The 20,828-nt window shown below is 42.4% G+C and overlaps 1 protein-coding gene across 4 annotated transcripts in view; it reads left to right on the top strand.

The window, feature by feature from the left end:
• wwp1 (WW domain containing E3 ubiquitin protein ligase 1) overlaps positions 1-19,523 on the top strand; it is a 71,032-nt gene extending 51,509 nt beyond the window's left edge. For 3 of the 4 annotated variants that reach the window (XM_014157445.3, XM_014157443.3, XM_014157444.3), the window contains exons 8-23: positions 2,617-2,974; positions 3,091-3,186; positions 3,385-3,559; positions 5,956-6,010; positions 10,332-10,416; positions 10,551-10,679; positions 10,990-11,062; positions 11,185-11,256; positions 11,558-11,646; positions 11,858-12,017; positions 12,157-12,290; positions 14,176-14,316; positions 14,719-14,944; positions 15,614-15,710; positions 15,940-16,012; positions 16,179-19,523. In XM_014157445.3, the coding sequence (XP_014012920.2) occupies positions 2,617-2,974; positions 3,091-3,186; positions 3,385-3,559; positions 5,956-6,010; positions 10,332-10,416; positions 10,551-10,679; positions 10,990-11,062; positions 11,185-11,256; positions 11,558-11,646; positions 11,858-12,017; positions 12,157-12,290; positions 14,176-14,316; positions 14,719-14,944; positions 15,614-15,710; positions 15,940-16,012; positions 16,179-16,278 (2,063 nt within the window). In that variant the 3' untranslated portion in view covers positions 16,279-19,523. The remainder of the gene's footprint in view (positions 1-2,616; positions 2,975-3,090; positions 3,187-3,384; positions 3,560-5,955; positions 6,011-10,331; positions 10,417-10,550; positions 10,680-10,989; positions 11,063-11,184; positions 11,257-11,557; positions 11,647-11,857; positions 12,018-12,156; positions 12,291-14,175; positions 14,317-14,718; positions 14,945-15,613; positions 15,711-15,939; positions 16,013-16,178) is intronic. The other variant, XM_082965649.1, reaches the window with a different exon arrangement.
• The last annotated feature ends 1,305 nt before the right edge of the window (positions 19,524-20,828 follow it).

Here is a 20,828-nt window from a genome sequence, read left to right as displayed (position 1 = left end):
ACTAGCCGGCTACCATCCGGTTACTCAACCCTGCACCATAGACATGGAATCACTGGTCATGTTAATGTTTACATACTGCTTTACTAATTTCATGTGTCTACTGTATTCTTTTTAGTGCCACTCTGGCATAGCTTGTCCTAATATTTGTTTCTTAATTCCATTCTTTGACTTTTAGATTTGTGTGTTGTGAATTGTTAGATACTACTGCGCTGTTGGAACTAGGAACGCAAGCGTTTCGTTACACCCGCAATATCTGCTAAATATGTGTGAAATTTTAGATTTTTCATTTGTTTTGCCGTGTTATGCTCAACCCGTTCAGTTTTCCTCCACGAAAGACCAGAAAATTGCCAAAAACTGAACGATCTCGCCTGTTTTTACACTGATTTTATTATTAGATGTTCAATGTTTCTTTAGGAAAAGATATTCAAAACCATATTAAAGCGAGGTTTCAGTTCACGTAACTGAGTTGAGTTTTTTTACATTAAAATTAATCACGTTTAAGTAAATATTAATCTCTAGAAATGAGTAAATAAGGCTTTACGATGGTGGAAACTTACTCTTCCTAGAAGTCACAGAGGGTGCACAGTGGGACATAGCAAAATGCAGAATTCTTGCACTTTAGCAAGTCTTTATTTATATTAAATATCCTGACGTTTGCAGTGTACATAGCGGGGCTGCTGCAGAGTTAATTTCCCTACTGTTTTATTCTAGCCTGGTCATGGTTGAGTTGATCCAAGGGAACAGAATGGATTCATTTAGATCAGCCTGTAATCCTTCTCTGCTGCTATCCTGTCAGCACCTCTGGCTCTAAGAAAGCCCCTAGGAGGGATCAGCCAGACACCGAGGAGAGCAGTGATTTAAGCTTACATATTTCGGCAAGCCACAGTGGAGAGGGGGAATATGGTTAGCTAGGCTCTGACAATGGTTGGAGTAAGGTAGGTCATTGGAATCTTTGTTTAACCCCTTAGAGTCGATGTCCACGCCCCGATGTCCTTCAGTTTAAGCTAGAGATGTTTTTTTTTGCATGAGCTGCGTCTCAATCACTGCATCCGCCAATGTCGCCCTTCCACATCTGCAGTGAATGGTGTCTTTAACGGCCGAACGGTTTGTTCTACAAACATCACTGAAAATAAATATCATCTCAACATGTGAAGTGCTGGTTTCATGAGCTGAAATAAAATATCCCAGAAATTGTTCCATACACACTAAAATCTTATTTCTGTCACATTTTGTGCCAAATTTGTTTACACCCCTATTAGTGAGCATTTATTCTTTTGCCAAGATAATCCATCCACCTGACAGGTGTGGCATTTACAGAAGCTGATTAAAGAGCATGATCATTACACAGGTGCACCTTCTGCTGGGGACAATAAAAGGCCACTCTGAATTTGCAGTTTTGTCACACAATGCAACAGATGTCTTAAGTTTTGAGGGAGCGTGCATTTGGCATGTTGACTGCAGGAATGTACCCCGGAGCTGTTACCAGAATTGAATGTTAATTTCTCTGCCTTCAACGTCGTTTTAGAGAATTTGGCAGTAGGTCAAACCGGCCTCAACCGCAGACCACGTCTATGGCGTTATGTGGGCGAGCGGTTTTCTTATGTCAACAGAGTGCCCCGTGGTGGGGTTATGTTATGGGCAGGAATAGTCCACAAACCCAATTTGCATTTTATCGTTGGCAATTTGAATGCACAAAAATACCGTGAAGAGATTGAGGCCCATTTTTTATTTTTTTTAAGTTATCTGTGACCAACAGATGCATATATCTATATTCCAGTTGTGAAATCCATAGATTAGGGCCTAATGCATGTATTTAAATTGACAGATTTCCTCATGAACTTTAACTCCGTAAAATCAATGACATTTTTGCATGTTGTGTTTTTTATATTTTTTTGTTTTATTATAGTTGAGACTCATGAAAACGATGGGGTTCTCCGCTTTGCTCTATGACCCCACAAGCATTACGGGACTCGTCTGAAGTCGGTACAGCACACTAATAAGACTCTCACGAGCATGTACATATCGGTTGTTTTGTTCAAGGACGCCCACAAGACTAATCTGAAGGTAGCCGGGTACCAGTTAAAAAAAATAAAAAATGAATGGAAATATATTATTGCTTAAAATAAAGGGTTAAATAAATCTAAAAAATAAAATAGAAACTGCAGTAGTTTCCTGGTCTTTATTTTATTTCAGGAGGTAGATCAGCTTTAATATTGTAGCTTCCATCAATCTAATTGTCTGCATCACTTCCAATCCCCCATATTGTTTTTTTCTCTCCATGTATTTCCTTTATTACCCTACCACCCATCCCCCCAATTGGCGCAAACTAGGGGTTTGGTCTTTTTTATCTCTCTCAGATATAGGACAGAGACTTCAAAACAAACTTCAATTCATTTTTTTTACTATGTTTGTCTGTGTATGAAGCTCTTATTCAATGCATTTCTATGGGCTAATAGCCATAAGGCCAAATTCAATGTTTCATCAAAACAAATGTTTATATTCTTTTTGATACTTTTAACACTGTTGTCGAATCCCTTTTCTTCACCGATTTGTTGTCCTTTCCCCTTGCTCTTTTTCACACTCCTTTTCAATTGTCCTTTCCCTCTGTACCTGTAGTTAAAGGTGAGGCCGCTGCTCCTGCCCCCTCCACAGACGAGACCCTGCCCCCTGCAGACGGCCCTGAGGACTGCAGCGAAGCCACCTCTGACCCTGCCCCAGCCACCAACCCAGCCTCCACTTCCATAACTGGTCCCTCTCCCCCTCAACCCACCACAGAGGCTCCCTCCACTGAGCATGACAGTGCTTCTTCTCCCCCCTTCTCCTCCTCTTCAGCCTCGGGCCAGGCAGCCCCAGCCTCCTCCACCCCCAGCTCCACTGTGGAGGCAGCAGGGGGCTCCAGTGGGGCAGAAGCAGATGAGGCCAAGCCCAGGCAACAGGCCCCCAACGCAGGCACTTCAGACCCCCTCCCCCCTGGGTAAGTGAATTCTCACTGGATTTTTAACTGTGTTTCTGCTGTACCTGTCACTCGTGTTTAATATCTGTGTTGAGTGTTTGTCATCCTGTCTTGTGACCATGTGTATTGCTCTGCAGTTGGGAACAGAGGAAAGATCCCCATGGAAGAACCTACTATGTGGATCACAACACTAAAACCACAACATGGGAGAGACCACAGCCCCTCCCGCCAGGGTCAGTAACATGGCTATTTGCACTGTGCTGAGTAACACAATGTCAGCATGTTACCAGGATCTGCCATCTGTTATTGTCGATCCCTTATAGTAGAACATATTGCATATTGGTCTCCATCCGTGAAAAATGTATGTACGCATGACTAAGTCGCTGCTAAATGGCATATAATAATAAATATACTTTCTCTCGCTCTCTCAGTTGGGAAAGGCGTGTGGACGACAGAGGCAGGATCTACTATGTGGACCACAACACCAGAACCACCACGTGGCAGAGGCCCACCATGGAGTCAGTGCGTAATTTTGAGGCATGGCAGTCCCAGCGCAGCCAGCTCCAGGGGGCAATGCACCAGTTCAACCAGAGATACCTCTACTCGGTAGGGACCTCGTCTTCCTCCTGCCCCCAGCAACCAATCGTTGGCTATGTCCGAGAACGTGGCGGATAGGAAATATTACAGTGCTTTCAGAAAGTATTCAAACTCCTTTTTACTTTTCCCACATTTTGTTGTTACAAAGTGGGATTAAACGTAGGTGGAAGAACAATTCTAACATTTGTAAAAAAAAATGTATGAAAATTAAACCCTAATAGATCTTGATTTAGATAAGTATTCAAACCCCAGAGTCAATATATGTGGTTACAGCTATGAGTCTTTCTGGGTAGTTCTTCAAGCTCTGTCAAGTTGGTTGTTGGTCATTGCTAGACAGCCATTTTTAAAGTCTTGCCGTAGATTTTAGAGCCACATTTAAGTCAAGTGTAAATAGGCCACTCAGGAACATGCAATGTAGTCTTCGTAAGCAACTTCCGCGTACACTGAGTGTACAAAACATTAGGAACACAGGTTGTACACTCAGTGGCCTATGTTGACTCCAATGCTTCACACAGTTATGTCAAGTTGGGTGGTGGACCATTCTTGAGACACACAGGAAATGGTTGAGTGTGAAAAACCCAGCAGCGTGGCAGTTCTTGACACACTCAAACTGGTGCGCCCGGCACCTACTACCATACCCTTTTCAAAGGCACTTAAATATTTTGTCTTGCCTATTCGCAGTCTGAATGGCACACATACAATCCATGTCAGAGTTGTCTCAAGGCTTAAGAATCCTTATTTAACCTGAGTGATACTTATTGATGTGTTGGTGGATTTGCCCCAAACTTAATGCTTTGTATTCAGGATATAAAGTTAATTTATTTGCCACATTTTTTTGCAGTTTTAATTTACTGCATTATTGCAAAAAGAATGCATGTTTTGGAATATTTTTTTATTCTATACAGGGGTTCCTTCTTTTTACTCTGTCAATTAGTTTAATATTGTGGCGTAACTACAATGTTGATCCATCCTCAGTTTTCTCCTATCACAGCCATTAAACTCTAACTGTATTTAAGTCACCATTGGCCTCATGGTGAAATCCCTGAGGGGTTTCCTTCCTCTCCGGATACTGAGGTGGGAAGGACACCTTGCTCTATCTTTGTAGTGACTGGGTGTATTGATACACCATCCAAAGTGTAATTAATAACTTCACCATGCTCAAAGAGATATTCTATGTCTTACATTTGTTTTAACCCATCTACCAATGGTTGCCCTTCTTTGCAAGGCTTTGGAAAACCTTCTTGGTCTTTGTGGGGTTACAGAGATGAGGTAGTCATTCAAAAATCATGTTAAATACTATTATTGCACACAGTGAGTCCATGCAACTTATGTGACTTTTTAAGCACATTGTTACTCCTGAACATATTTAGTCTTGCCATAATACTTACTTCCTCAAGACATTTCAGTTTTCATTTTTAATTAATTTGTAAACTATTCTAAAAAAAAAAAAACATAACACTTTGACATTGAGGTATTGCATCTAGGCCAGTGACGACAAATCTCAATTTAATTCATTTTTAATTCCGGCTGTAACACAACCAAAAAGTGTGAATACTTAATGTACTGTATATTAGCTACATTAAAGATACCTTTGTATTTTGAGAGGAAATAAAATTCTCAGTTGTAAGCAACCGATATACTTTTCTGTTTTGTGAGGAGCAAATGTCAGTTCAGTGTAACATGTTGCATATTCATTTTGACCTATCTGACCCATCGAATAAACCCAGGGTCCCTGCCAACAGCTAAACGCTAATCGGCCAGTCAAATTATAGAATGTGTTTTCACAGTTTATTCTCAGAATGATCATCAACCAATTACTCAGCAGCATAAACAAACCAGATAGGCCTCTGGTCTGAAGCTACAGGAGAACTCCTGGCTTTTATGTAAAACAAATCTAGTAGATTTCACTTTTTGTATGCATATCCATGTGTTCATTTTAATCAGCCTTTTAAAATAAATTCTATCATTGATTGCTTGTTTGTAAAGGCACAGACATGAGTTAATCTTACCGATAGACATGTCTGTCTGTAGTCTCACCCCATGTCCTCACATCACTCAGTTTTAGTGATCACTCAGTCCTGGTCCCTATTGCCAACATTGACACCTCTGTAGTGCTTTGAGAGGTTTCACTGGGCTCCCCTAACCCTTTGAAGTCTCCTGTAATCTCATCTGCTCTGACGATGATTAGCACACTACACTGACTGACTACCATGGAGGGATCTGATGTAGTCAGCATTTTGCTGATGGCTGGCTAGCTAGCTAGCTAGCTGCTCAGTCACTCACTAACGCAGTTATTCACTTTAGTTGGAAAATCATCTCATTTGGACTATTTTCCCTTTGTTCCTTCTCTTCCCTATCGATGCTTTATGGACGTGTATGTGATCTCCATTCCACGGTTCATCCAGGCTTCCATGATGTCGGCAGAAAACGACCCTCTGGGACCGCTGCCTCCTGGTTGGGGTAAGTTCAGTTCTGAATTTGTGCTGATGTTCTGACTGTGTTCTCAAGTCAGGACCCACTGTGTTTACTATTTGATCTGTAGTGAGGGTGTTCCATAGTTGGCTCACTGTCTATCACCTTTTGGATTTCATCATGGTTTGTCTTGGCTTGGTTCGTGGCCAGATGTACAAGATTGATACTAAAATGATATTGTGTGTTTTTTTTCATGCATATTCGGACTCTTTCTGTCATACCAATCCTTTTTGAACATTCACCTCTTGTAGTCTATTTGCAGTCTTGTCTGTTGTAGTTCCTCCTGTTCTCTGTCTGTTTCTCTCAATTCAATTTAAGGGCTTTATTGGCATGGGAAACATATGTTTACATTGCCAAAGCAAGTGAAATAGATAATAAACATGACACTTACAAAAGTTTGAAAAGAATAAAGACACTTCAGATGTCATTGTGTGTGTTGTAGTAATGTGAAAATAGTTGAAGTACAAAAGGGAAAATAAATGGATTCTTTAATTACATTGAGCTGATTTTCTGATGTGCTGTTCTTTTCCCCGTGGTGTGTTTCTGTATTGTTTTAGTGATTCACCATAGTGAAGCTGTAGGCTCAGGTTTTCTGGGTCTCTGTTTTTGGTTGGATCAGTTTCTCTATTTCCTTCTTAGGTTTTTGCATTCTACATCTAACCATTTGTCATTGTTAATTTTCTTAGGTTGTCTTCTTGACATTTTTTAGATTTGATAGGGAAGCTGGGAGGTCAAATACTGTTTAGGTTTACTGCCAAGTTACACCTTCACTATTACAGTAAATAATTTTGTCCAGGAAACTGTCTGAAGGGATTGAGTTTGCTGTTGCCTAATTGTTTTTTCATAGATTTCCTCACTACTCTCCTATCTATAGCATTGTTTTTATATTATTTAGCTCCTTTGGCTTTGATGCCTCATGTTTGAGAAAAGCTCTGTTCAAGTAGTGTGATTTTGCTCTGATCAGGTGGGGGTGTCAGTGGACTGACTGAATGCTCTATTTATTTAACTAGTCAAGTCAGTTTAGAACAAATTCTTATTTAAAATTACGGCCTACCAAAAGGCCTCCTGCGGGGACACGGGGGCTGGGATTAAAAATAAAAAATAAATATAGGACAAAACACACATCACGACAAGCGAGACAACACTGTTGGATAGGGCTTGTAAGTAAGGAAGGGCTTGTAAGTAAGGAAGGGCTTGTAAGTAAGCATTGGGGGAGTGAGGACTAAGAGGGTTTTATAAATAAGCAACAACCAGTGGGTCTTGCGACGGATATACAGAGATTACCAATTTACAGAAGAGTATAGAGTGCAGTGATGTGTCCTATAAGGAGCATTGGTGGTAAATCTGATGGCCGAATGGTAAAGAACATCTATCCGCTCAAGAGCACTCTTAATTCATAGATCAGCAAGTATGTCTCCGTAATCTAGCATGGGTAGGATGGTCATCTGAATCGGGGTTAGTTTGGCAGCTGGTGTGAAAGAGGAGCGATTACAATAGAGGAAACCAAGTTTAACTTTAGCCTGCAGCTTTGATATGTGCTGAGAGAAGGACAGTGTACCGTCTAGCCATACTCCCAAGTAATTGTATGAGGTGACTACCTCAAGCTCTAAACCCACTGCGGTAGTAATCACACCTGTGGGGAGAGGGGCGTTCTTCTTGCCAAACCACATCAAAACAAAAGGTAGAGGTGTTCAAAACAAGGTTAAGGGCAGAGAAAGCTTGTTGGACACAAAGAAAGCTATTGTTGTAGAGCGTTTAACATAAAATCCGGGGAGGCGTCAGTTGCGTATGAGACTATCATCCGCATATAAATGGATGAGATGGCTTTCTACTGCCTGAGCTATGTTGTTGATGTAAATTGAGAAGCGTGTGGGGCCTAGGATCGAGCCTTGGGGTACACTCTAGGTGACAGGCAGTGGCTCAGACAGCAGATGTTCTGACTTTATACACTGCACTCTTTGAGAGAGGTAGTTAGCAAACCAGGCCAAAGGCTCTAATAGACTCTGGGTTGAGGTTAGTGATAAAGTAGTCTACAGTATTACTGCCAAGAGATGAGCTATATGTGTACCTACCATAGGAGTCCCCTCGACGCCTACCGTTGACTATGTACATACCCAGCGTCCGACAGAACTGCAGGAGTTGTGACCCGTTTTTGTTGGTAATGTTGTGTCTAGGGAGGCATGTGTGGGAGGGAATGCTGTCACCTCCAGGTAGGTGTTTGTCCCCCCGTGTGCCGAGGTTGTCAGGTTCTTCTGGCTTTTCTTCTGGCCTTTATGTCGCCACAGACTAGTACATGTCCCTGGGCCTGGAAATTGTTGATCTCCCCCTCTAGGATGAAGAAACTGTCATTGTTAAAGTATGGGGATTCTATTGGGGGGATATACAGTGAGGGGGAAAAAGTATTTGATCCCCTGCTGATTTTGTACATTTGCCCACTGACAGAAATGATAAGTCTATCATTTTAATGGTAGGTTTATTTGAACAGTGAGAGACAGAATAACAACATAAAAAAAATCCAGAAAACCTAATGTCAAAAATGTTATAAATTGATTTGCATTTTAATGAGGGAAATAAGTATTTGACCCCCCTCTCAATCAGAAAGATTTCTGGCTCCCAGGTGTCTTTTTTATACAGGTAACGAGCTGAGATTAGGCGCACACTCTTAAAGGGAGTGCTCCTAATCTCATCTTGTTACTTGTATAAAAGACACCTGTCCACAGAAGCAATCAATCAATCAGATTCCAAACTCTCCACCATGGCCAAGACCAAAGAGCTCTCCAAGGATGTCAGGGACAAGATTGTAGACCTACACAAGGCTGGAATGGGCTACAAGACCATCGCCAAGCAGCTTGGTGAGAAGGTGACAACAGTTGGTGCGATTTATTCGCAAATGGAAGAAACACAAAAGAACTGTCAATATCCCTCGGCCTGGGGCTCCATGCAAGATCTCACCTCGTGGAGTTGCAATGATCATGAGAACGGTGAGGAATCAGACCAGAACTACACGGGCGGATCTTGTCAATGATCTCAAGGCAGCTGGGACCATAGTCACCAAGAAAACAATTGGTAACACACTACGCCGTGAAGGACTGAAATCCTGCAGCGCCCACAAGGTCCCCCTGCTCAAGAAAGCACATATACATGCCCGTCTGAAGTTTGCCAATGAACATCTGAATGATTCAGAGGACAACTGGGTGAAAGTGTTGTGGTCAGATGAGACCAAAATGGAGCTCTTTGGCATCAACTCAACTCGCCGTGTTTGGAGGAGGAGGAGGAATGCTGCTATGACCACAAGAACACCATCCCCACCATCAAACATGGAGGTGGAAACATTATGCTTTGGGTGTTTTTCTGCTAAGGGGACAGGACAACTTCACCGCATCAAAGGGACGATGGACGGGGCCATGTACCGTCAAATCTTGGGTGAGAACCTCCTTCCCTCAGCCAGGGCATTGAAAATGGGTTGTGGATGGGTATTCCAGCATGACAATGACTCAAAACACACGGCCAAGGCAACAAAGGAGTAGCTCAAGAAGAAGCACATTAAGGTCCTGGAGTGGCCTAGCCAGTCTCCAGACCTTAATCCCATAGAAAATCTGTGGAGGGAGCTGAAGGTTCGAGTTGCCAAACGTGAGCCTCGAAACCTTAATGGCTTGGAGAAGATCTGCAAAGAGGAGTGGGACAAAATCCCTCCTGAGATGTGTGCAAACCTGGTGGCCAACTACAAGAAACGTCTGACCTCTGTGATTGCCAACAAGGTTTTTGCCACCAAGTACTAAGTCATGTTTTGCAGAGGGGTCAAATACTTATTTCCCTCATTAAAATGCAAATCAATTTATAACACTTTTGACATGCGTTTTTCTGTAATTTTTTTGTTATTCTGTCTCTCACTGTTCAAATAACCTACCATTAAAATTATAGACTGAACATGTCTTTGTCAGTGGGCAAACGTACAAAATCAGCAGGGGATCAAATACTTTTTTTCCCTCACTGTAGGTAGCACACATGAGGACATTTTTCTCTTAGATCATTTCCTTTTTTAATTAGCCAGATGTAAAATGTTCCTGTTTTGACTAATTTAATATTGGGTTAGGTCTGCTCTATACCAAATTAGCATACCCCCAGAGTCTCTTTCCTGTTTCACACCTGGTAGTTTGGTGGATGGAACTACCAGCTCTCTGTCTCTCTGTCTCTCTGTCTCTCTCTGTCTCTCTGTCTCTCTCTGTCTCTCTGTCTGTCTCTCTGTCTCTCTGTGTGTGCATGTTGCTGTGTGAGCTAAACCGTTCTCTCCTGTGTTTTTCCCCCCCAGAGCGACGTGTGGACTCCAACGACCGGGTGTATTTTGTCAACCACAGCACCAAGACAACACAGTGGGAAGATCCCCGCACACAAGGGTGAGCCCAGCTAGCTCTGTGGCAACATCATGCCATATTGATCTGATAGTATCTAACAAAATCAGAATTTAGTAGTGTCTCTCTTCTTTAATATTCTCTCTCTCACGCTCTGTCTCTCACCCCCCTCTCTCCAGGCTCCAGAATGAGGACCCGCTTCCTCAGGGTTGGGAGATCCGGTACACGCGGGAGGGCGTCCGCTACTTCGTAGATCACAACACCCGGACCACCACCTTCAGTGATCCGCGCACAGGGAAGTCCTCTGTGTAAGTAGTGGACTGAACTCTTGATTTTTTGGGGGGGGGCTGTACGTATGACAGACTGGGCCTGTTTTAAGAGCAGCTGCTCTTAAACAGTAATTAGTTAGTGTCTTGTGACGCAATGAGCAGCAAACCTCTTTTCTTGTTTAATTTACATATTCAAGGAAACCACCAACATCTCTGGATCTTTTTGGATATTTTTCCAGTTCATTATGGCTTCATCAAACAGTTCTTCTGGCCACATGACGATGATTAGTTATATCCTGTTACTGTGCCCCTTGACCCTGACCTCTAACCTCTGCCACTCCCTCCTCAGCACCAAAGGCCCACAGATAGCGTACGAGCGCAGCTTCAGGTGGAAACTAGCACACTTCCGCTACCTCTGTCAGGTAATATTACTCTCCCTATGTTTTCTTCTGTTTGGACTGTTTTAGTTTGGATGAAGGAATGGTTGTTTTGCACATTCCAGTCACGTTTTGATTTCACAGCCACTTTTTCTTTCTTTCTCCAGTCCAACGCACTCCCCAGCCATGTTAAGATCACGGTGTCTAGGCAGACGTTGTTCGAAGACTCTTTCCAACAAGTAAGAGTTGGTCTCCGTCTGTGTGGAACCGGTTGTAAGATCATAATATACAGGAGACTGACAGCAACACACGTACAGTTCCTTATGGCATGTCACATTGTTCCTCACTGACTGTATATCATTTGTGCAACTCAAAGTAAGACAATTGTATTATTACATGTGATAAGTTGCAGGATGATGGTGATTGTGTTTTATATTATGGACAATGTTACCCCTGCCTGCAAACCGCATTTCACTCTGGGTAAAATGTTTTTACAGTGGCCGGTTCTCTTGTGGCTAATGCTAGTATTTGTGTTTCCAGATTATGGCCCTGAAACCTTACGACTTGAGGAGGAGACTGTACGTCATCTTCAGAGGAGAAGAGGGACTGGACTACGGTGGCCTAGCCAGGTCTGTCTCAACCACTCACGTCGCATTTGCACACAATGATGATCATCCCTTTAGTCTTTTAGGCCATTTCTGCAACCATACGCTTGTCAGTAAGATTATTCCAGACTTGTTGTTTGAAAGAAACATGCATAGTAAAATGACATGTTACAGATCTTTTTTTTTCATTGCCAGTTTTCACTTCCGACTCCGTCACTCTCTCTCGTCCCCACAGAGAGTGGTTCTTCCTGTTATCCCACGAGGTGCTTAACCCCATGTACTGCCTCTTTGAGTACGCTGGCAAGAGTAACTACTGTCTGCAGATAAACCCAGCCTCCACCATCAACCCTGACCACCTCTCCTACTTCTGCTTTATAGGACGATTCATAGCCATGGTACACCACACACACACACACACACACACACACACACGTTCCAATACACTCACTGAGATCATGTACATAGACTTGCGTAAACAAACACTCCTTCAGCAGAATCATGTGAACATTCCTGGTCTCTCTCTCCTGTCCACAGGCCCTCTTCCACGGGAAGTTCATCGACACGGGCTTCTCTCTGCCGTTCTATAAACGCATGTTGAACAAGAAGCTCATCATCAAAGATCTGGAGTCCATCGACCCTGAGTTCTACAACTCTCTGATCTGGATCAGGTAGGCAGACCTAGCGCTCTCTTGACCCGTCCTGGCCAGGAACCACAAGGATGTGGGTTCCATTTGCACAGGGATAAAAGCATCTGCTAACTGGCATATACAGTGCATTCGTAAAGTATACAGACCTCTTGACTTTTTCCACATTTTGTTACGTTATAGCCTTATTCTAAAATTGATTAAATCATTTTTTCCACCTCATCAATCTATACACAATACTCCATAATGAAATATCACATTTACATAATTATTCAGACCCTTTATACAGTACTTTGTTGAAGCACCTTTGGCAGTGATTGCATCCCTACTGCATGATGCTGCCACCACCATGCTTCACCGTAGGGATGGTGCCAGGTTTCCTCCAGATATGAAGCTTGGCGTTCAGGCCAAAGAGTTCAATCTGGGTTTCATCAGACCAGAGAATCTTGTTTCTCGTGGTCTGAGTGTCTTTAGGTGCCTTTTGGCAAACTCCAAGCGGGCTGTCATGTGCCTTTTACTGAGGAGTGGCCACTCTACCATAAAGGCCTGATTGTGGTGGAGTGCTGCAGAAATGGTTGTCCTTCTGGAAGGTTATCCCATCTCCACAGAGGAACTCCAGAGCTCTGCCAGAGTGACCATCGGGTTCTTGGTCACCTCCCTGACCAAGGCCCTTCTCACCCGATTGCTCAGTTTGGCCGGCGGCCAGCTCTAGGAAGAGTCTTGGTAATTCCAAACTTCTATTTAAGAATGATGGAGGCCACTGTGTTCTTGGGGATTTAAATGCTGCAGAAATGTTTTAATAACCTTCCCCGGATCTGTGCCTCGACACAATCCTGTCTAGGAGCTCTATGGACAATTCCTTCGACCTCATGGCTTGGTTTATGCTCTGAAATGCACTGTCAACTGTGGGACCTTATATAGACTTGTGTGTGCCTTTCCAAATCATGTCCAATCAATTGAATGTACCACAGATGGACTCCAATCAAGTTGTAGAAACATCTCAAGGATGATCAATGGAAACAGGATGCACCTGAGCTCAATTTCGAGTCTCATAGGAAAGGGTCTGAATACTTATGCAAATAAGGCATTTCTGTTTTTATTATTTAATCAATTTGCTAAAATTTCGAAACCTGTTTTCACTTTGTCATTATGGGGCATTGTGTGTGGTGAATGCTGAGTATTGTTTTTTTTTTAATTTAATACGTTTTAGAATAAGGCTGTAACGTAACAAAATGTGGAAAAAGTCAAGGGTTCTGAATACTTTCCGAATGCACTGTACCATGAGTGTACAAAACATAAGAATCTGCTCTTTCCATGACATGGACTGAACAGGTGAATCCAGGAGAAAGCTATGATCCCTTATTGATGTCACTTGTTAAATCCATTTCAAATCGGTGTAGATGAAGGGGAGGAGACGGGTTAAAGAAGGATTTTTAAGCCAAGACATGGGTTGTGGATGTAACAACAGTGTGGTCTAAAGATGTACTTCGGTTGTTCCTGAGCCACCCTTAGCGGGTCAGAAGAAACCGTAAAACATCCAGTGTTCAGGGATACAGCATCACCTAGATTGTATTTTTCCCTGAAAACCAGATGTGGGGCCCCAGGTCAGGCGTTTTCTTTTACGCCTGCTACTACATTATGTTAGTCCATAGCTTTCTCCCTGTCTCTCCAAGGACAACAACATCGAGGAAATCAGTATTGGTCCTGTGCTAGCCATCGTACACTATGGTGCTCTCTCCTCATCTCCAGGGATAACAACATAGACAAGTGTGGGGCTAGAGATGTCTTTCTCTCTTAACATTGGACCTGAGCTTAGCCTTGATTGTGGTCCTTCACTTCAGGGATAATATTTTCCCGCTGTGTGGTCTAGAGATGTACTATATATAATGGTGCTTGTCCTTCATGACAGGGATAACAACATCGAGGAGTGTAGTCTAGAGATGTACTTCTCTGTGGACATGGAGATCCTGGGGAAGCTCACGTCACATGACCTGAAGCCTGACGGCAGCGACCTCCTGGTGACGGAGGAGAACAAAGAGGAGTACATCGGGTAAGGAAGGAGGTGCCACCCGAGTGATGGACCGATCACAGAGCAGCTTGTTCACGGAGACGCAGAGGCATCCGATGATATGCGATGAGCGATTGTGCCCATGTATTATAGTATCATGTTAACATGGTGATAATAGTGCGCCGCTTAGTGACGTACATCCTCATTTTGCTAATCTTACTGCTGTGTTATAATGGATGTTTTTGCTTAAAGGTACTTGCAATAGAGATTCTCCATTGAACAAGGTTTGAATCTAGGACTGGGCTAAATCTGTGTCCTAAACTGGCCCGATAACAACAAGCTAAATATTTGTCATCTTTGCATTCCTTACATTGATCAAACCTGAGGCTGTTTATGATTTATAAAGCTGAGACCCTAACTGTCACCACATTATGTTTCCTACAGGTTGATGGCTGAGTGGCGGTTCTCCCGCGGCGTGGAGGGCCAGACCAAAGCTTTTCTGGATGGCTTCAACGAGGTGGTGCCTCTGCAGTGGCTCCAGTACTTTGATGAGAAGGAGCTTGAGGTGATGCTGTGTGGCATGCAGGAGGTGGACCTACAGGATTGGCAGAGAAACACTGTGTATCGCCACTACACCAGGAACAGTAAGCAGATCATCTGGTTCTGGCAGGTAGGTACATCCGAGCCCCCAAGGTCATGGGTTCAATCTCCGCGACTGCCTTTCCTTTCAGTGAAATGCCTTTCTTGCGAGCTCTAAACCCAACAATGCAGTAATCAATAACAATGTCATGCAAAAAAATAACAAGGTTATACAAAAACGGAAGATGTATAAAAATAAGAACATGAGAGAGTAAGCAAGCATACTATTTACAATGAGCAGGGATACTGGAGTGCTAGAGGTAGATATGTATTGAGGTAAGGTGACCAGGCATCAGGATATATGATAAACAGAGTAGCAGCAGCATATGTGTAGTGTCAGTATAAATGTGTGTAAGCAAATTATGGATTGTGTGTGCTGGAGTGTCATTGTGCATGTGTCGGGCCCTGTATGTTTACAGTCTAAAAATAAAATACAGGGGTCAACTCAAATAATCCGTGTAGCCATTTTGTTAGCTATTTAGCAGGCTTATGGCTTGGGGATAGAAACTGTTCAGGAGCCTGTCGGTGTCAGACTGTCACGCCTTCTTCACGACTGTGTGTGTGGAGCATTTTAAGTCCTTAGTGATTTGGACACCATCTGCCCTGAATTCACATATGTTTCTGCACAGGTGGGGTACAGGTATGTTGGTAAGGATGTGTTAATGTTGTCGCAGTGTTAATCGTCTGTGTGTCTGTACAGCTGGTGAAGGAGGTGGACAACGAGGTGCGTCTGAGACTCATGCAATTTGTTACGGGGACCTGCAGACTGCCTCTAGGGGGCTTCGCTGAGCTCATGGGTTAGTGACACACACACACGACTAACCTCCATGTCTACTGATATGGGGTTGAACAATTAGTCAGGATTTATCTATGTGCTGTTCTGACTCGGAGAAGGCTTGCTTGTCCTAGACTTAATTACCCTCTTCTGTGGAGAACGTAGGTAGTACTGGGGTAAAGGGCCATTTTGTTGTCAAATATTTGCAGTGATTTATTTTGTTCACCTCATCTTTCTCTCTGTCTCTGTAGGTAGTAACGGACCCCAGAAGTTCTGCATTGAGAAGGTCGGAAAAGACACTTGGCTCCCTCGGAGTCACACTTGGTGAGTGGTCCGTCTCCACGGCAACATCCTGCTTGTAAATCAAATCAATGAATTTCAATGTCAAATAATAATGTGTTGGGTGTAAATCATGTCATACTTTAATACAATGACTGTTTCTTGTTTTGCTTTCAAACTCAAGTACTGGATTTTTGCTTATTTTCTTTAGCTTTAACAGGCTGGACTTGCCCCCGTACAAAAGCTTTGAACAGCTGAAGGAGAAGCTGCTCTTTGCCATTGAGGAAACAGAAGGATTTGGCCAAGAGTAGAGAAAGATGTCTCTCTCTCTCTACCACAGTGTATCCAGCCATGTAAAACAACAACAAATGAAACATTGCACAGATAACTACCAATGTACATAAGCTATTTTGTCATTTTAAAAACCAAATCTTGATTCACAACCTCATTTTAGCAATCCCCCTTATATTATACCCCATAAAATATGCAAGAATTTCAGCTTTTCCTCCGCTTTTAAAAACTGAAAAATCTGTATGATTAATTCCCCCCCCCCCCCCTTTTTGGCTGGTTTTTAAAAGGAGACTGAAAACGTAGAGAGGATTTTATAGTTGAACCATAACTTATGGCTCTAGTTTTATAGAGCTTTTAAGGGTGATTGTAGTGTTTGGTCCGGTGCCTGGGTTTTTTGGACCTGTAGTTGTGATTATGCTGCGCTTGCATGGCTGCCTCCAGAAAAGAGGAAGACTGCCTCCAACCCCAACTGCACATCCACTCCTATCAACTTAAGCCAGCTACCCATCAGCCTGTCAGTATTGTCATTGAATAAAAAACAGTATTCAGTAGCCCTGACTCGAGTCCCCTCCAACTCTGCACCAAGATAAGAGTATGATGATTAAAGGTTCAATGCAGCTGTTTTTATCTCTATATCAAATAATTTCTGGGTAACAATTAGGTACCTTACTGTGATATTTTTTTTTTTAATAATTTAAAATTTAAAACAAACAGCTTCTTAGCAAAGAGCAATTTTGCAAGGAAGAATTTAGCTAGGACTGTCTGGGTGTGGTTTGAGATGGGAGGGGAAAACTATAAATTAGCAGAGGGGTTTGGAACTTATTGGTCTATTAACCAATCTACAGCAGGGTGATGTCACCATGGAATGCCAAAACCCTCCCACCAAAACAGGCAGAAATTTCAGGCCGTCCTTTCAAACAGCCCTTACACTAAAAGGGCATTATACTTTTCACAATATTATTCCAACCTCATAGTGTGGAGATGTATATTCATACAAACAAGAATCACATTTTTGACTGCACTGGGCCTTTAAAGTCTGGATGAGTGGATGGTACCTTCACATGAGATTATCCAGTCTTGTTGTACTTTGGATTATGTGTAAACCTGGAGCTGTCGACTAAAAGGAAATGCTTACTTTTTTTCTGGGCTCGAGTCAAGAACCGACAGCCTTTACTGTTGAGATTTGTGAGAACATGACTCAAGGACGATCATCAGTTTTTACTCTTTGGTTGTGTGTAGCCTACACAGGTTTGTTGCTTCAGAAGAGGACATGGATCAAATAAGTGGTTCCGTTTTATGAATGAGTTAATGGGACCCCCCCCCCCCCTCCCCTTTTTTTTAGTTTTTTGTTTGTTGTTGTTGCCTGATAGAATGGTACTTGCATAGAGATCCTATAATTTTGAATTCTAGGACCTCTGGGTGCTTGTTACTGGCTGTTTGTGTACACCAGCTCTGAGAGATGTGTTGTGACTGACTGGTAGCAGTGGTTTGGGGTTGGGGGCTTCTAGGGCTCTGCTGCAGTGGCAGGTTTATCACTGGCACTCAACGCTTTGCTCTCAAGCCATGGCACTGCACCTTGCTACTCTTCTTATCATTTACCTGCCTATTTAATTTATTAAGTAATGTTCTTTTTTCTTGTCTTTTGAGAGAGATTATATAGCCTTCGTCTCAAATGCTGCATGTTCACCTGAAGCAAGGCAGTTGCTACTCATGGAGGGAAATAAACACGAAATGAAAATACTTAGTTATGGATGTATCTATCTCCCGTGGCAATTCTTTTTATTTTTGCAAGTGTGGTGCACGAACTCCCTTTCTGGGATAGCAAATTGATTAGTTACTTGACTTTCCCTGCTAAGAATGTTGATCTGTATGTCACATGCATACAACAGAAATGTCAGTACCAGAAGTGCTTCCTAGTGTTAGTTGCTACCCACTAAATGAATGCTCATGTATTCAGCAAAAGATGTCCAAAAATGCAGTAAAATCACAATGTTTCCTTGCCATGAAATGAATGAAAATCATCGAGTGACCTTTTTTCTTACTCATAGACTTCGTAGCTAAGTAACTGAGGAGCCTTCTGAAGGGACAATGATTGTTAGTGTTACGCAGTGTATATCCCACCTTGAAACCCTACAAGGTCATATGCATCATCTCTGTGCAAGGATACATAGGTGTTCCAGCTCCCTTGAGCTATAGTGTGGTATTGTGCCATCGCCGGTCAAATAGAATAACCTGAAATAACCTTCTGCAGTGCAAACCCCCTAAACCCCACCTCAGTGCAAGTTCTTCCATTGGTAGCAAACCCCACACCATGCCAGTCCACATTCTCCTATAGGTAGTAAACCCCACACCACACCATGCCAGTCCAAGTTCTATTAGTATGTCAGCAACACATTACCTGCCATGCCAACCTTGATGCTCTAGGCTATCCTTTTCTTATTCTGCAGATGTTTATTTTTTTGTCGACATTTTTCTCTCTTGAAATGTGAAATCTCTACCAACACCTCTGGTGCTTCTTTTGTTTTGATTGTCTGGTGAGGGAGGGACAAGCCCCAGCCCATCAGCTGCGACAAAGCAGTCTGCGTTAATCTGTTCTGACCACTGCAAACCATCATTTAGATTATAGTTACAACTTCACCATGAACCTATGTCATGTGTATATAACATCTATTCACTTCCTATTGGTGAGAGGGATGTCGGAGGAAAAGGAGCATTTGTGTAACTACCCTTGTATGAATGAAATGTATGAATGAAATGAATGAATGAATGAAAGAAGGAAATCAACCCGCCATGTAATGACATGCTTCCTTCTGAAAGAATCAAAGAAATCAATTGTAAATGAACAATGTAAAAAAGTAAAGTACTTAATAATTATTCTTCAGAGCCTCACCAACATCGACAGACGGGCTCTGTGACGCCTCACTCATATCAGAGAAGAACTGTAACATATCGACGTAGATGCACACTGTAAAACACCTAATACTACACTGTACAGAGCCCCCCCACCGGAGACTATAGAAAATGCATTTTTGGTCTGCTTTAACCCATCTTAATGAATGACTAGAAGATGGATTTATGAGACAAAGAAATAAACCCATACCCCTCATGCTTTTCTGTTTTGAGAGATGTGGGGGTGTCTGAGGCCTTCTGCTCAGGATTCACAAACCTGTCACCTATTTTTGTTCTTAAAAACATGTATTTTTTGGGGGGGGGGTTGGGTCTTGCCTATGGAAAGAACCATATTTAATAAATATATCTGACCATCTTTACAACTGGGTTTGAGTTCATTCAAATAATTGTGAGTGAAACTGCATAGATTTAAGGCCATGGTTGGTACTGAATACCATTTCAACAATGAATTAATCACAACTGACTGTTAGTTTTCCACAATTGTTTACACACGTTTGCTGAATCTTTAGGCTATTTTCCCAAAAACACAAAATTCAAAACTCTACAAATCTCTAGCAAAAGCAAACATTGCATTCAAAAAAACTATACGAATACAGTTGAAGTCGGAAGTTTACATATGCTTAGGTTGGTGTCATTAAACGCGGTTTTTTTTTTCAACCTCTAAATTCTTGTTAACTATAGTTTTGGCAAGTCGGTTAGGACATCTACTTTGTGCAGGACACAAGTACTTTTTCCAACAGTTGTTTAGACAGATTATTTCACTTATAATTCACTGTATCACAATACCGCTCAGGAATGAGACGCGTTCTGTCTCCTAGAGATGAATGTACTTTGTTGTGAAATGTGCAAATCAATCCCAGAACAGCAAAGGACCTTGTGAAGATGCTGGAGGAAACCGGTACAAAAGTATCTTTATCCACGAGTCCTATATTGACATAACCTGAAAGGCCGCTCAGCAAGGGAGAAGCCACTGCTCCAAAACCGCCATAAAATAGCCAGACTATGGTTTGCAACTGCGGCAGGGTAGCCTAGTGGTTAGAGCGTTGGGCTAGTAACCGAAAGGTTGCAAGTTCAAATCCCTGAGCTGACAAGGTACAAAGCTGTTGTTCTGCCCCTGAACAAGGAAGTTAACCCACTTCCTAGGCCGTCATTGAAAATAAGAATTTGTTCTTAACTGACTTGCCTAGTTAAATAAACATGGGAACAAAGATTGTACTTTTTGGAGAAATGTCCTCTGGTCTGATGAAACAAAAATAGAACTGTTTGGCCATAATGACCATCGTTATGTATGGGGGGGGATGATTGCAAGCCGAAGAACACCATCACAACCGTGAAGCATGGCAGCATCATGTGGGAAGGACTGGTGCACTTCACAAAATAGATGGCATCATGAGGTAGGAAATGATGTGGATATATTGAAGCAACAAACCTGACTCAGTTACACCAGCTCTGTCAGGAGGAATGGGTCAAAATTCACCCAACTTATTGTGGGAAGCTTGTGGAAGGCTACCTGAAATGTTTGACCCAATTTAAAGGCAATGCTAACAAATACTAATTGAGTATCTGGAGACTTCTGACATACTGGGAATGTGATGAACGAAATAAAAGCTGAAATAAATCTCTATTATTCTGACATTTCACATTCTTAAAATAAAGTGGT

The sequence above is a fragment of the Salmo salar genome, chromosome 19 (genome assembly GCF_965601325.2).
Source record: "Salmo salar chromosome 19, fSalSal1, whole genome shotgun sequence".
Lineage (NCBI taxonomy): Eukaryota > Metazoa > Chordata > Actinopteri > Salmoniformes > Salmonidae > Salmo > Salmo salar.
This window is presented reverse-complemented; position numbering and strand designations above follow the sequence as displayed.